Source organism: Phocoena phocoena, chromosome 4 (assembly GCF_963924675.1).
Source record: "Phocoena phocoena chromosome 4, mPhoPho1.1, whole genome shotgun sequence".
Classification (NCBI taxonomy): Eukaryota; Metazoa; Chordata; class Mammalia; order Artiodactyla; family Phocoenidae; genus Phocoena; species Phocoena phocoena.
The window spans coordinates 24,263,327-24,278,897 of record NC_089222.1 but is presented as its reverse complement, the minus strand read 5'-3'; the positions used below and the strand labels follow the sequence as shown (position 1 = coordinate 24,278,897).

At 43.6% G+C, this 15,571-nt stretch overlaps 1 protein-coding gene across 1 annotated transcript in view; it reads right to left on the bottom strand.

Moving 5' to 3' along the window:
- Nucleotides 1-3,327, bottom strand: part of GRK7 (G protein-coupled receptor kinase 7) — a 35,679-nt gene extending 32,352 nt beyond the window's left edge. The window contains exons 1-2 of the mRNA XM_065876620.1: nt 2,625-3,327; nt 623-1,060 (exon numbers count right to left, since the gene is read on the bottom strand). Coding sequence (XP_065732692.1) covers nt 623-1,060; nt 2,625-3,230 — 1,044 coding nt within the window. The 5' untranslated portion in view covers nt 3,231-3,327. The remainder of the gene's footprint in view (nt 1-622; nt 1,061-2,624) is intronic.
- Between the last annotated feature and the right edge of the window lie 12,244 nt (nt 3,328-15,571).

The window sequence follows — 15,571 nt, the reverse complement described above, 5'->3', positions numbered from 1 at the left end:
CTTTTTTAAAGAATTCTCTGCCATCACCTGGAACCAAATTGATCAAAATAAACATCAATTGCCTTTGTTGTCTTGTATATGTATTTTCATTTAAAATTTCACCTTTGATCAATGTAAAACATTCCCCCAGTGCGTACTCAACAGAAAAGGAGATATTTACTTTAATGTGCTAAATGCTGGGGTTACTTCTATTTCTTATTCTATTAAATTTTACCTCCTAGAATCCTGAAATTTTAGGGTCCAGCCCCTAAAATTTTCCGGGAAAGGAAACCAAGGCTCTATTGACTCAGGAACATGGCACCAGGGAGGTGGTTATTGGTGGGACATACCTAGATCCTGGCTAGGGCTTCAGCTCTTACCATCTCATGGTGAAGGCACAGATCATCTCCAACTCACAAAGAAGGCTCCCCTCTGCTTCCAGTGAGAGGAAAGTAAAGTAGCCCCCAAAGAGCTAATCCTCTTATACCACTCCACTTAAGGCAAGATGACAGCATAAGGGCTTTAAGAACAAGGAAATTAAAAGCATTAAGTCCAAGGTTCTGCTTGCCCTGGGAATAGAATGGCCCTCTCCCCTCCTCTCTGACTCTATGCCCCACCTTTGGGCCCACGAAGAGCCACTCACCCTCTGGGTGATGGGCTTGCCATCCTGGATCTCCACAGCCAGCCCCAGGTCGGACAGTCTGCAGTTGCCAAGGTCGTCCAGAAGCACATTCTCGGGCTTCAGGTCCCGGTAGACGATGCTGAGGGAGTGGAGGTGCAACACGCCGCAGGTCATCTGGGCCGAGTAGAAGACCACCCTGCTCATGTCCAGGCCCCGCTCGCCCACACTGTAAATGTGGAACTTGAGGTCTCCCCCATTCATCAGGCTCATAACCAGGCAGAGATGGGACTTGCTCTCAAAGGCATAGGCCAGAGAGACAATGAAAGGGCTGCTGACCCTCTCCAAGATTTCCTTTTCCAAGAGAGCCATTTTCTCACCATTTTTCTTCTTCAGCCGCTTCTTGTCCAGTTTCTTACAGGCATACATCTTGCCGGTGTTTTTCACCTGGACAGCACATACCTTAAGGAGAGAAAGAAAGGGAGAGGAAGAAGTAGACAGTACTGGAGACAGGAAGGGGAAGGGGGATACAGAGGGTGGAGGAGCAGGAAGCCACCAAGGTGGAAAGATGGCAGGCTTCTGAGAAAAGAGAAGCTTTGAGATAGAGCTGGGACGATAGTGAGGTATCACTTCACCCCCACTATGTGAGATATAATTAAAAAAAAAAAAAAAAAGGAAAACTAACAAGTGCTGGCAAGGATGTGGAGAAATTGAAACCCTCACGTGTTGCTGGTGGGAACTTAAAACTTGGAAGAGTTTGGTGATTTCTCAAAACGTTGAACATGGAATTGCCCTAAGACCTAGCAATTCCACTCCTAGACATATACGAAAGAGAAATGAAAGCAGGTATTCAAACAAATTCTTGTACATAAATGTTCACAGCACCCCTATTCACGCTAGCCAAAAGGTGGAAACAACCCAACTGTCCAGCAATAGATGAATGGATACATGAATTGAATGTAGTATTCCCATACAACGGAATGTTATTCAGCCCTAAAAAGGAATGAAGTACTGATACATGCTGCAATGTGAATGAACCTCTGAACCTTACGCACAGTGAAAGAAGCCAGCCACAAAAGCTCAAATACTGTATGACTCCATTGATATGACACACCAGAATCGGCAAATCCATAGAGACAGAAAGCAGCCCAGTGTTCGCCAGGGGCTGGGTGGGTTGGGGGAGTGGGGGGAAATGGGTAGTAATTGTTAATGGGCACAGGGGTGCGAAAATATCTTGGAACTAGATAGAGATGATCGTTATACAAGATTGTAATGTACCAAATGCTATTAAATTGTACACTCTAAAATGGTTAATGGCTCATGTGACTTTTACCTTAAAGAATTTTTTTCAACTTAAAAAAAAGAAAGATGAGCACAGCATTGGTGCAAAAGGAATTCCAGGCTTTAATTCAAGATGAGTGTTTTCTTAGCTCTCTGAAGTTTTTCTCAAATTACCTCCATTACCACAATTAAGGGGAAAGGGGGATCCCCCATTGTTTGTTGCTATCATTCACCAGAGGGGCATTTCAGTGTGTGCCTGCCTGTTGTAGACCCCACGATAAAGATCCTTGGTCAGGGGCTTCCCTGGTGGCACAGTGGTTGAGAGTCCGCCTGCCGATGCAGGGGACACGGGTTCGTGCCCCGGTCCGGGAAGATCCCACATGCCGCAGAGCGGCTGGGCCCGTGAGCCATGGCTGCTGAGCCCGCGTGTCTGGAGCCTGTGCTCCGCAACGGAAGAGGCCACAACAGTGAGAGCCCCGCGTACCACAAAAAAAAAAAAAAAAAAAAAAAGATTCTTGGTCAGTTCCACATTTTGTTAGTTTTTCCTATGCCATTCTCATTTTATGTCACGTGGTGACCGGAAAGAAGACGCGAGAGCAAGCTAGGAATTCTTTCTCCACATGTGGCACTGAGATTAGTTCTAAGTTCCCTTGAGATTAAAAAAAAAAAAAAAAAGAAGAGGTGAAATAAAACTCTATTTTGCTATCTATTTCATCTTCCAGCCTGGCTATTCTGAAACACTTACCTCCCCAAAACCACCTTTCCCCAGCACCCGGAACTCTTCGAAGTACTTGTCTGACACGGGTTGCATCTCAAAGACTTTCCACTGCAGAAACTTGTCATAGAAGGGGCTGGCCAGGAACTCTAGGAAGGGCTGGTCCTGCAAGAAGGCCATGGCCTCAGCCTTGGCCAGCTCCACCAGGGATACTCGCTCTTCCTCCGTGGTGGCTGCTTGGCACTTGGTGACCAGAGCTGGGCTGAGGAAGGGGTGTGGGTGCCCCGGGGAGGCCGCACAAGTGGTCACCAGCCCCTGCAGCGTGCTGCCCTTGGCGGGACCCTCTTCGGCCAGCTCCCAGCTCTGCACCTCCTCCAAGAAGCCCACGGCCTCCTGGTACGCGGGCACCGTGGCTAGGAAGTCCCGGAAGAGGCGGCGGCCGATGGGCTGCTGCTCGCACAGGCTGTGGAAATCGTTGGGCGGGGCCTGGCGGAGCCGGTCGCAGCTCTGCGGCCCGGGCAGCATCAGGGTCCGGCGTCGGCGCTGCAGTTCCTTGCTTTCGGTATCCGAGGACTTCCGCGCCTGCAGGTAGGCCGAGTTGGCGATCAGGTTGTCCAGGCCCCCCATGTCGACCATGGCGGAGCACCAATCGTGCTTCCTCGGCACAGAAAAGGAAGGATGGAGGGCTGCGGCGGGGACGCCGTCAGGCCCGGGCCAAGCTGGCTGCTGTCCGGTCCAAGGTGCAGTGACTTCTGCGGGATTTACAGCGAAGCTTCGGGTCTGCGGGTGGGACTGATGGAGGGTGAGGAAAGAGGTTTCTCTTGTAAGAAGCTTTGCTGGCTATGTATAGCCGGCCAGGGAAGGGCGCCTCACAGGTCACCCACCGAGGGGAAAGCAGTCTGTGACACCTGCAGGGTCTACCTGTTCATCATGGGGCCTTTCTCATCTACACCTGCTCCCTGAATCCCCAGCTACCAATTTCCAAAGGAAAGGTCGTGTGTTATTTGTTGATGACAGCAGTGTTTTCAACTGTGTCTGATTTTACGTATTTCCCAGCAGGTGCAAGTTAAATAAACTCCTAGGAATGACAGGTCAGGAAGACGAGCTGTGGGAAGCTGGAGAGGTTGCGTCTAGCAGCGTGATCCAGAGCAGGTTACAGAAGGGGATGCTCTGAGCTGTGAGTCACGAGACATGTTCCCAGAGGCCCTTGGGAACCCAGGTCGTGGCCCTCAGAGTGGGCTGTGGCTCTCCCATAGCCGGCGACACCCTCTACAGCCTACAGAGGTCCTCCAGCCATGGCTTTCTTAGTTCTGAGGAGTCTGTGACCTACAGTACCCAGTTAAAAAGGGGAGGGTCACCTTGACCCAAAACATCCCGTGAAATGACATCAGCAGGAAAATCACACCACTTCACATCATGTGGTCCAGACTATTCCAAGGGGACAAGCCTAAAAGGGGAATCTGAAGGCGAAGGAGCTGTGTGTGGAGACCCCGAGCCGTGAAGTTCCAGGCGTGGCCCTTCGACACCTCGGTCCAGGCTCCCTCATGAAGCCAGGAAGCTTCCCTCCACAGAGATCACTCAGAGCCGCCCCAGACCACGACCTCACAAAGAACAGAAATTGGTTTAGACAGAGATCAGGCTAAGAATCTCTGCTCCAAAAATAACACTTGTGTCCTACAGGGAAAGAACACTCAGGCTTTTTCTTCACAAAGCAAGGCTAAGGCAGCTTAAAAACAAAGTCATTCAGTATTATGCCAGAGTGTTTAAAAGGGCTAAAAAAAAAAGAGAGAGAGAGGAAGGACAAGGGGGAGGAAAAATACCTGGTGAGTCTTTTTCCAAACAAACAACCTGTAGCACACTCTGTCAAAACATCATCGTGACGGCCGTGGTCTGCCTGACAGAGCCTGCTGACCGTCCCCCAGAGCAGATACACACTTGGCCACATGCTACCAAGAATTATGTAATGAACTCGTGGGTGCCCTTTGGCTTTGCACTGCTGTGCTGTAAACCCTCAGCCCAATGGCAGAGGTGGGGGATCTGCACGAGGGACCACCGCTCGGAACCACGCCATCCGCTTTGCAACCCACGCTAGAAATGTTGGGACTTTTTTTGTTCTTGATATGTCATTCCAGGCCCACATTTCTGACTAGAGAAAAATCAGTCTGAGACTCTCTCCTAAGGAGGAAATGCCTTTTCCTGGGGTTCTTATGAATACAGCGGCAACAGGGCAGAACTTTGAGAAAATGGTAGAATTGTCATCACATGACTACTTCACCTTATCGCTGAAAAAAGAACGTTTTTCACTGATGACCATATCTGCTATGAGCTGCTTGATCCCACTCGCACTGATACTGTCTTTTATCCCCGAGTAATCACTTAATCACCAGCACTGTCCAATAGATAAATGCAAAGCCACATACGGAATTTCAGATTTTCTAGTAACCACATTAAAAAAAGTAAAAAGAAACGTGTGAAGTTAGCTTTAAAATATATTTTACTTGGCCCAGTATATGCAAAATATTATCATTTCAATATATAATTGATATAAAAATTGCTAATGGAATATTTTACATCTTTTTTGTGTCCTGAGTTTTCAGAATATGCTTTGTATTTTACACTTACCAGTTCTAGCCACACACATTTGAAATGCTCAGTAATCACATGTGGCCAGTGTCTACCTTTTTGGACAGCACAGACAAAACTTTTGGCTGTAGCTTTGTCACTCATAAATAAGAGAAAGTTTTTCTTATGTTTTTTTTTTTCTAATCAGAATACCATAGACCATCTGGGTTAAAAAAAAGACTCTCTTAGTAATTAAAAATGATCTGACTGATGAGAACAGAATTTAAATAATATCTGACACAAAGTTTAGAAGTTATAAAATGATTATACATTGACCACCAGCCATTTTAAACAGAGTACCATTATTTTCAAAGTTTGACCCACCTGAAAAAAAAAGTCTATTTAAAATGGAACACTCTATGTGATTACTAACAGTTAGGGTCCAGGGCTTTTCCCAACTTGATGAAACAGTAATTTTAGGTCCAATTAAAGAACAGCACTGAATACTTAGCTTAGAAGCACAGCCAAGTGCTGGGCACATTCAGGATACCCTGCACCAAAGGGGAAAAATATCAGAAATCTTGGATTGGAGATATGACCCTATGGTTACAAGCACTAACTCCAGCACTGCTTGGGAGAGCTGAGTCCTGGCTCTAGCGAGTCCTAGCTGTGTGACCTTCTGCAAGTTACTTAACTTCTCTGAGTCTCAGTCTCATTATGTGAAAACAGAGCTAATGTTGATTCTTCTTTTTTTAAAAAAATTATAGTTTGTGTACAATATTACATGTTACAGGTGTATAATATAGTGATTCACAATTTTTAAAAGTTATACTTCATTTATATCACTGTTGAGTTTTGAGTAAGTTCTTGAGAGAATTAAATGCCAAATAGTGCCTGGCACAAAGACGTGATCAAAAAATATTTGATAAAATACTTTTTATCAAAGTATAAAAGTATCACTTTTATTTTATTTATTTTAAAATAAATTTATTTATTTATTTTAAAACAAATAAATAGATTTATTTATTTTAAAATAAATATATTAATTTATTTATTTTTGGCTGCGTTAGGTCTTTGTTGCTGCGCGCGGGCTTTCTCTAGTTGCAGTGAGCAGGGCCTACTCTTTGTTGTGGTGCAAGGGCTTCTCATTGCGGTGGCTTCTCTTGCTGTGGAACATGGGCTCTAGGCGCGCGGGCTTCAGTAGTTGTGGCTCCCGGGCTCTAGAGAGCAGGCTCAGTAGTTGTGGCACACGGGCTTAGTTGCTCCACGGCATGTGGGATCTTTCCTGACCAGGGATTGAACCCGTGTCCCCTGAATTGGCAGGTGGATTCTTAACCGCTTTGCCACCAGGGAAGTCCCTCACTTTTAAATAATGACTATCAATCATCAAAACCTGATCCAGAATTATGCTTTTCTGATATGCAGATTGGAGACAGGAGATACCTAAGCAATGTGGAAGAAGGTGGGTTCCATGCCCATCTAGTATAGAGCTGCCAACTCAGGGTCTCACATGACCTTGGAAAGCTGTGGGGACCCGTGGAGCAGGAAGACAGGGAGATCGGATTCATTAAGTGACATGCAAGACTTAGAACAACAAACTATTGCAACTAAGCGATTTACTATATTCTGCCATGAAAAGGAAGACTAAATTCTGTCATGTGAAAAGAGGAGATATTTCAGTTTGAAAGAAAAAACAACTTTGATGCTAGGAAGAAAAACAATGAAAATATTTTAGTATCTTTTACGTCTAATTTTGTAACCTAAAGAAAAGGAAAAAATGCTCTTTACCCAGCCAGGTCTTCCATTACATTTCGTATCATGTGGTTTAAAGCATTATTTATGACATGTATGTTCTTACATTTTAAAATGCTCTGATGTCATACAACATCTGAAACACAAAGAACATTTTTAAAGAAGCTTAGGTTAATGGTTAGTAATAGGGTATGCTTGGTTTGCTTCTCTTTCTGAGGATTTTTAATTTTGAAAATACACCCTAGGATGAGGAAAATGTGAAGCTAGGTTTCTAGGAAGAGCATGACCATCCTTTACAATGCACAATTCTCTACATGGTCCAATAGCACATATTTGAGGTTCAAGAATTATGCAGTTATAGAGCTCGGTATTATGTGCTCTCAGAACCAGAAGGTATTTTGAGCTGTGTTAAGTTCTGAAGCAGATGAATATCTTAGCATTAGGACACCCAAAGAACCCAGACTGTTCTTCAACTTCTGATTTAAATCCTTCCATAGTAAAGATTTTTGCTTTTTTTGTCCAGTAGCAGCCCTCTACTGGAAGAAAAAGCAAAAGGGTCTTATCCTTCCAACCACAGCTGACCACACTTCACATTTTAATAATTTGAAGAAATCAAGGGTATCCCTTGCTTGTTAAAATTCACTGATACTAAACAGAGAAGAGGTGGAGCTAGATAAACTTTATTGTTTCAATGTAGTCACAGAATTTTCACACAGAAATGTAGTTTTCAAGCACCTTGTCTTTTAGATTGAAATACTGAATAGTAAGACCAGTGGTAGGCCTACTGAATTGTCTTCAACAGAGTTCTACAGACAATTGAGGTTTTCTTAGTGAAGTAAGAAAGGAATCATACACAGGTATTTTCATAGAACTAAGTGTCAAAATTCTGTAAGGGATAAATCACCATTTTATCACACCATTTTTAGAGATCTTTTTGTTTTGGAAAATCTCAAATGTGCATAAAAGTGGTGAGAATAGTAAAAGAAACTCCCATATGCTCATCATTCAACTTTATCATCAGCATTTTCCCAATATTCTTTCACTTTCGTCTAACACCCCCTTGTTTTGTTTTAAATACTTAAATTTTTTAGAGCAGTTTTAGATTCATAGCAAAATTGAGAAGAAGGTACAGAGTTCCCACATGTCCCCACACATGCATAGCCTCCCCCCATTATCAACATCCCACCACCAGAGTGGTACTCTTCTTACGATTCATGAACCTACATTGACACATCATAATCCTCCAAAGTCCACAGCTTACATTAGGATTCTCCCCAGCCCTTTTTTTTGCTGGAGTATTTTAAAGAAAATCCCATGTCACTGTATCTGTACATACTTTGGTATATATAATATACATCTATATAGGTACACACGCATACATATATATTATGTATTTTGTGTAATATAAACAAACAGGGTTTGGTGAAGCAGCTTCAGAGATTAGCTCTAACAGAAAGCTGCTTCCACCCCTAGGGCTGGAGGAGGTGTGTTCTCAGAGCCTAGGGCCACAAACACCCAATGGGCCATGGAACCATGAGGGGAGATATAGTGGATTGAACGATATGTTCAAGTCCTGAAACCCAATACTTGTGAATGTGACTTTATTAGGCAATAGGGAGCTTGCAAATGCAATCAAGTCAAGATGAGGTCATACTAGATTAGGGTTGACCCTAAATCTGATGACTGGTATCTTTATTTTTAAAAAAAGAAAAAAAAGAGAGAGAGAAAGAGATTTGGATGCAGTGACACAGAGGAGACACGTGAAGAGGCCACGTGAAGACAGAGGCAGAGGCTGGAGTAATGCAGCTACAAGCCGAGGAACATTGCTGACAACCACCAGAAGTTAGGAGAGAAGCACAGAACAGAGGCTTCAGAAAGAACCAACTCTGCTGACACCTTGATTTTGGACTTCTGGTCTCCAGAAAGGTGAGAGAATAAATTTCAGCTGTTTAAGCCACTCATTCTGTGGTATTTTGTTAGCAGTCCTAGCACGTTGGTACAACAAGGGAGGCTGGGAGGTGAGCCCCCTGAGATGCAGATCAGAGAAGGGCAAAGTCAGAGGACATATCTGAGAACAAACATGTCGATGATCAGCATAACTATTATGCCATTGTCCCCCCAACACAGTTCCCAATAGCTCCTTGATACAATGTCATATCCAGAAATAAACTTTTATGTGTTAATTGTTGAGATTTGGGGGTTTCTTTATTACCCAGCCCAATTTAGCTTATCCTAAAATTGTTTATCAGCCTGTATGTATTACTGCTTGCTCCTAGTCAACTGCTATTCTAAAACATTTGTGCCTGCATTCATTTGTTCAGAACACTGAATAATGTTCACCTACTGTGAACATTATTGTGAATTGTATTGAATAAGCACCTACTGCGTGTCAGAAATCACAGCCAGTTTGTAGGGGTACAATGACGAATAAGGTCCCTGCCACCTGCCTTCTTCCTCCCTCCAGCATATCTTTATTGGGGTCTCCCATGTGCCTGGCATTGTGCTGGGGCTGTGGCCACAGTGGAGAGCCAGGGCAGATGTGGTCCCTGCCCCCATGGAACTTATCGTCTAGTGAGGAAGGCGAAATTTACCACGTGATTTTCCATTTGTGTGAAGTGATCCGGTGATCTTCTGGACTGGAAGAAACTAGGATTTCACACAGAAATGATCCTTGTGCTTTGTTTCCTGCCAAAATGGCAGCTTTTCTAGTTCTCAGGCTTACATGGTGTCATGGTATAACACCAAGCATTTAATTCAGCTCTACTGCAATTGATGGTGAAACCAGTCATTGTGCATCTGAAGGAAAAAATCCTTTCATCAACAGGAATCCTGATCTTCTTTAAAAGCCATACCAAGAAATCTTGCTTTTGAGGCTACTTAGGATAGAAGAAGTTGCAAAAGGCCCAAAGAATCTGTAGACCTTGTTTAAGGTCTCTTGTTTTTATCATAAATTAAATTCATAAATATTGAACCTTAGGATCCATAATCTGGTATAACATAAATATCTTCCTCTCAAAACAAGAATCTAATTGTTTTAATAATGACTACACACCCGTAACAGAGGATATCATTCTTAAACAAAGAGCCATAATAGCTGAGAGAGAAAATTAATTGATTCGTATATTTGGAGGAAATAGAAAATACTTCCCAATAGAGGTTCAATTTAGAAATGGATCATGGCAGGTGTACAAAAGGAAATGAACTGTATGTGTTTACACAATGAGATTTTAAACATCTATAAACAACTTTCCAGAGAGTGAGAGATTTTATTAAAGAAGACTAAGAGATTATTAGAGAAGACCAAACAATATAATGTTAACAAAGAAAAAGCAAAATAAAGTCCACTAAACATATATTTGGTAAGTGAGGGAAATGTGGGAAACAGCAAGAAAAAGTTCTTGTGGTTATAAAGAGTGAAACAAGGGAGTAAAAGTCAAAGTTATTTTTAGTAGAACATAAAAGACTATTGTGGAAGTGCAAACTATCAGGTATAAAATTAGCTTAAAGGATATATTGTACAACACTGGAAATATAGCCAATATTTTATAATGACTATAAATAGAATATAACCTTTAAAAATTGTGACTCACTCTATTGTACACCTGTAACTTATATAATATTGTATAATAGATCACCTATATATCTGTGTATTCATTCATCCTACAGGTAGAGAGAGAGAGAGAGAGAGAGAGAGAGGGAGAAGATAGGTAAATAGATAGATAGGACATATGTCAAGTATTGTTCTAGGCACTGGGTATGTAGCAGTAAACAAAATAGACAGAAGTCCCTGTCTTTATGGACATTACATTTTAGTGGATGAGAATGTCAATAAACAAAATAAGTAAAATATATAATATATTAAAAGGTGGTGTTACAAACTACCCAAAAACTTCATAGTCTAAAATAATGACTTATAACTTGTCAGGGTTCTGTGCTTTGGCAGCTCTTTGCAGGTCTCACTCAGTGGCTGAATTCAGCTGGCGGGTTGGCAGATGGCTGAGCTCAGGTGGGAGAACTGGAAGCCACTGGAAGTTTTCAGGGGAGGAATGCTATGGTGGATGGACGATTTAACAGGATCATAGGCTGAAGTGGGCAAGTGTAAAAACAAAATCAGGGACTTCCCCGGTGGCGCAGTGGTTAAGAATCCGCCTGCCAATGCAGGGGACACGGGTTCGAGCCCTGGTCTGGGAAGATCTCACATGCCACGGAGCAACTAAGCCCATGTGCCACAACTACTGAGCCTGTGCTCTAGAGCCCACGCATCACAACTACTGAGTACATGTGCTGCAACTACTGAAGCCCATGCGCCTAGAGCCTGTGCTCCGCAACAAAGAGAAGCCACTGCAATGAGAAGCCCACGCACCACTACGAAGAGTAGCCCTGCTCGCCGCAACTAGAGAAAGCCTGCACGCAGTAATGAAGACCCAACGCAGCCAAAAATAAATAAATAAATTAAAAAACAAACAAACAAACAAAAAAAACAAAAAAAACCAAAATCAATTTGGAGTCTATGGCAGTAGCTCTGATGAGAGGTCAGTTGAGGCCATAAGAGGGTTTGTTCCTGAGTTGAATGTGGGGTGTGGCAGAAAGACAGAGGACAGGGTGAACTCTGGGGTTTGGGGCCTGAGTAACTGGAAGGATGAATTTCCCCTAAACTCAGCTGAAAATGCTCTGGAGGGGCAGGTTTCAGGGAAGATGAGGAACTCAGTCTTGTACCTGTTCAATCTGAACTGCTCATGGGGCATCCGAATGGAGATCTTAATCCGCTGGATCTATGGGTCTGGAGTGCAGGGGAGAGGCCTGGGCTGGAGATATTCATTGTCACCCTGCATATAAATGGCATGTAAAGCCGTGGGACTGGATGCAACACACTGGGGTGATAGCAGAGAAGAAGGCTGAGGACTGAGCCCTAGAGGTGGGGTGGGGGGAGGGGGAGAGGGCAGTGGGGAAGAAGGAAATCCGGCAGAAGATGCTAACCTAGGAACCACGTGCAGAAAGGCTGTCCCGGAAGAGAGTGATCAGCTGTGACAAATGCTGCTGGCAGGCCAAGCGAGATAAGGATTGAAGAACTAACCGACTGTCGTTGACAGTTTTATTTATTGGTTTCTTTGTGAAGCTGAAAAGGAATATTAAATGGGATGAAAGATACTGACTTTACTTATAAAAGTGGGTACTTAAGAATGAGAAGTTATGCTAGGTATAAAGGAAAACCAACCAACCAACCAAATAACCTAGTAGTATTGTCAGCTGGGTGGCACACCAGCATTGATTCTTTGGGCAGATAAATGAATTCTGTTCAGGAGAGCTTTAATTCAGAATTTTTCCAAGGTCTAGTTTTTACTAGCAGATTTGACTTTGAAATATTTCTGTTGCTTATTGAAATCACTACTGTGTTGTGCTACATCTTCTGGCGGGGGGCCGGGGGCGGCGGCGAGGGAGACAAAGTTAACACAGCTCTGATTAATAGCAATAAAAGATGCTATTTTAATAAAATACTGAAACAAAAAGTGTTGCAATTTAAAGGTCACTCGGGAGCTTGGCAAGAGCAGTTTCAATGGAGTGATGTGATGAAACCCTTATTAGAGTCAGTTCAATAGGGAATGGAAGGAGATAAGTTGGAAGCTGGTAGCGTAAGCTTCTCTTTTGAGGAGTTTTGCTCTGGTGTGACCACTGGAGTGAGAAGCCGAGGTAGGGGTGGAGAGCACACAATCACTGGAGGAGAGGAGGTCGGGGATTGAGAAACCAGGGTATTAGAAGCATCATTCATGTGAAAGATGAGATCACCAAGAACTATCCAAAGAGCAGTGATGGAGAGACTGACAGAGAGCCAGGAGCTAGCATCTTCATCCAACAAAGGGGAGTGACAGTGTGAGGCCATTAGTGAGCAGTGGAGTCTAATGACATGAGAGTGCAAGCTGGGTGGTTTTAGGGAGGGAAGCAGCAACAGAGAGAAATGAAGACGTCTCCCACATTGCCAGGTCCAGCGGTACGAGGGACCAGGAGGGCTGCTGAAGGAGCAGTGCTCTCGGGGGAGAAGCAGGTTTAAGCGGGAATAAGAAAGTGAAAGGAACTTTTGGAGAAGGATGAAGATGGAGGATGTTTTCGGTGTGAATATCAGAGGGCACAGAGGAAGAGTTTCAGAAGTTGGGGAGGGGTGGGAGACGAAGGAATAAAAGGGAATTTAAAGAACTACTTCGGGGGCTTTGGTGGCGCAGTGGTTGAGAGTCCGTCTGCCGATGCAGGGGACGCGGGTTCGTGCTCCGGTCCGGGAAGATCCCACATGCCCTGGAGCGGCTGGGCCCGTGAGCCATGGCCGCTGAGCCTGCGCGTCCGGAGCTTGTGCTCCGCAACGGGAGAGGCCACAACAGTGAGAGGCTCGCGTACTGCAAAAAAAAAAAAAAAAAAAAAAAAAAAAAAGAACTACTTCGGATTAGATTTCAGAGAATGCGAGGTGACTGGGAAAGCCTGGGTTTCTTGCGCTGACTAGGGATGAAGAGCAGGGTGAGATTGATCGTCTCAAAGCAGATGATGGGGTCAGACTCTGAGTTTTCCAGGCAGGGAGGAGTGCATGCAGGGTGCTAGAGCTGGAGCTCCCACTGGACCACTGTGGCCAGAGTTGAGAGAGGTCTCATTTGGAGACCTTGGGCCCCTCCCACCTGGCCCACGGAGGAGCTGGCAGGGGGTTGGTCTGACCTGAGCTGGGAGGGCCTGGAGTATTCACATGGTTAGACAATGGGTTTGAGGGCTGCGTGTGGAGACCTCATAAGGACTTTAAGAGGAAACTCCTTTGACTTTGCATCTGCCTAAAGGACCCAACAGCAGGGCTGTGGAGGAGTTGGGGGGACTTCAGCATTCCTAAGCTTCATTCGGTATCTGTATGCACTCATAAAACCTCAGTTCCGGGCCATCTGTCCAACAGAAACCCAACACTACAGCCTCAGGGCTGTCAAGGGCTATTTTAACCATAAGGTCTGGGAAAGACATACATCCATATCTAAGAAGATCTAAGCCTGTTAGAAAGGTTCAGAGTTAGTGTTGTTCAGTTTAGAGCTCAGTGAAGAATTTCAGGCTACCCTAAAATTTCCATCTTATAATAGGGGGCAACTCTAAGATTTTGTACATTTAAAATCCTGAGAAACATTCTAGAAGAGAGTTGGAAAGAATAAAACGTTTGCTCTTTAAAAAAATCACTTCTTGCTTTACTTATTTCTTCTGCATTTTGCTAAACTTCTTGAAAATGTAGCCCTTCTAATGAACTCCAAGGAGCTTTCTCAGATTACCTCCACAGGGGACCAGAACAAGATGAGAAAACACAATTATTTTGATTTGACTGCTTTCTTGAAGAGTTGAACAATAAAACAAATGGAACAACCATTAATGCATTTTCCACTTAGCAGCAAATGTAAAAGGGTGTTGGCTGTGATCTTAAATAATAATATCCCTTTCTCTTTTCTAAATTTATTTATTTATTTATTGGCTGTGTTTTGGTCTTCAGTGCTGCGCGCGGGCTTTCTTTAGTTGTGGCGAGCGAGAGCTACTCTTCGTTGCGGTGCTTGGTCTTCTCATTGCGGTGGCTTCTCTTTTTGCAGAGCATGGGCTCTAGGTGCACAGGCTTCAGTAGTTGCGGCACGTGGGCTCAGTAGTTGTGGCTCATGGGCTCTAGAGTGCAGGCTCAGTAGTTGTGGCGCACGGGCTTAGTTGCTCCGTGGCATGTGGGATCTTCCTGGACCAGGGCTTGAACCCGTGTCCCCTGCATTGGCAGGTGGATTCCTAATCACTGTGCCACCAGGGAAGTCCCCATTTCTCTTTTTACATGTGGGTTTATTTTACATAGAGGAAAATGTATAGATCTTAAATGTACAGTTTGAAGAGTTTTGACAAATGTATAAACTCATGTAACCATCACCCAAGTCAACTTATAGAACATTTCTATCACCACTGAAAATTTTCTTATGCCTTTTCCAGTCAATAGCCCCACTGAGAAGCTACCATTCTTCCGATTTCTAACACTGCAGTTTAGTTTTGCCTGTTCTTGAACTCTGTAGAAACAGAATCACGTAGTTAAGTACCCTTTTATGACTGGATTCTTTTGATCAACACAATGTTTTGACATTCATCCATATTGCAGCATGTATCAGTTTTTCCTTTTTTTTTTTCCTGCTATTCAATTCATTCCATTCTATGAATAGAACATTATTCTTCTGTTGATGGACATTTGGGTTGTTTCCAGTTTGGAGCTAGTATAAGTATGAAAAATGCTCCTTTAATTCATCTATGTCTTTTTGTGGACAAATGTTTTCATTGTTCTTGGGCAAATACCTAGGAATAGAATTGCTGTGTCATAGGATAGATGCATACTTAACTTTTTATGATACTGCTTTCTGTTCTCCAAAATGGCTGTTCCATTTTTCATTCCCACCAGCAATGGAGGAGAATTTCAGAGCCTTCACATCTTCACCAAGACATGGTGTTATCAGTCTTTTAAACTTGAGCTGTTCTACAGGGTGCGTAGAGGTATTTCATGGCAATTTTAACTTGCATTTCTGATGAGGAATATTAGGTATATTTTCATGTGCTGACTGCCTATTTGTATATCTTCTTTTTTGAAGTATCTTTTCAATTATTTTGCCCAATATCCAGCTCCTTAATTAAGCTTTTGTTGG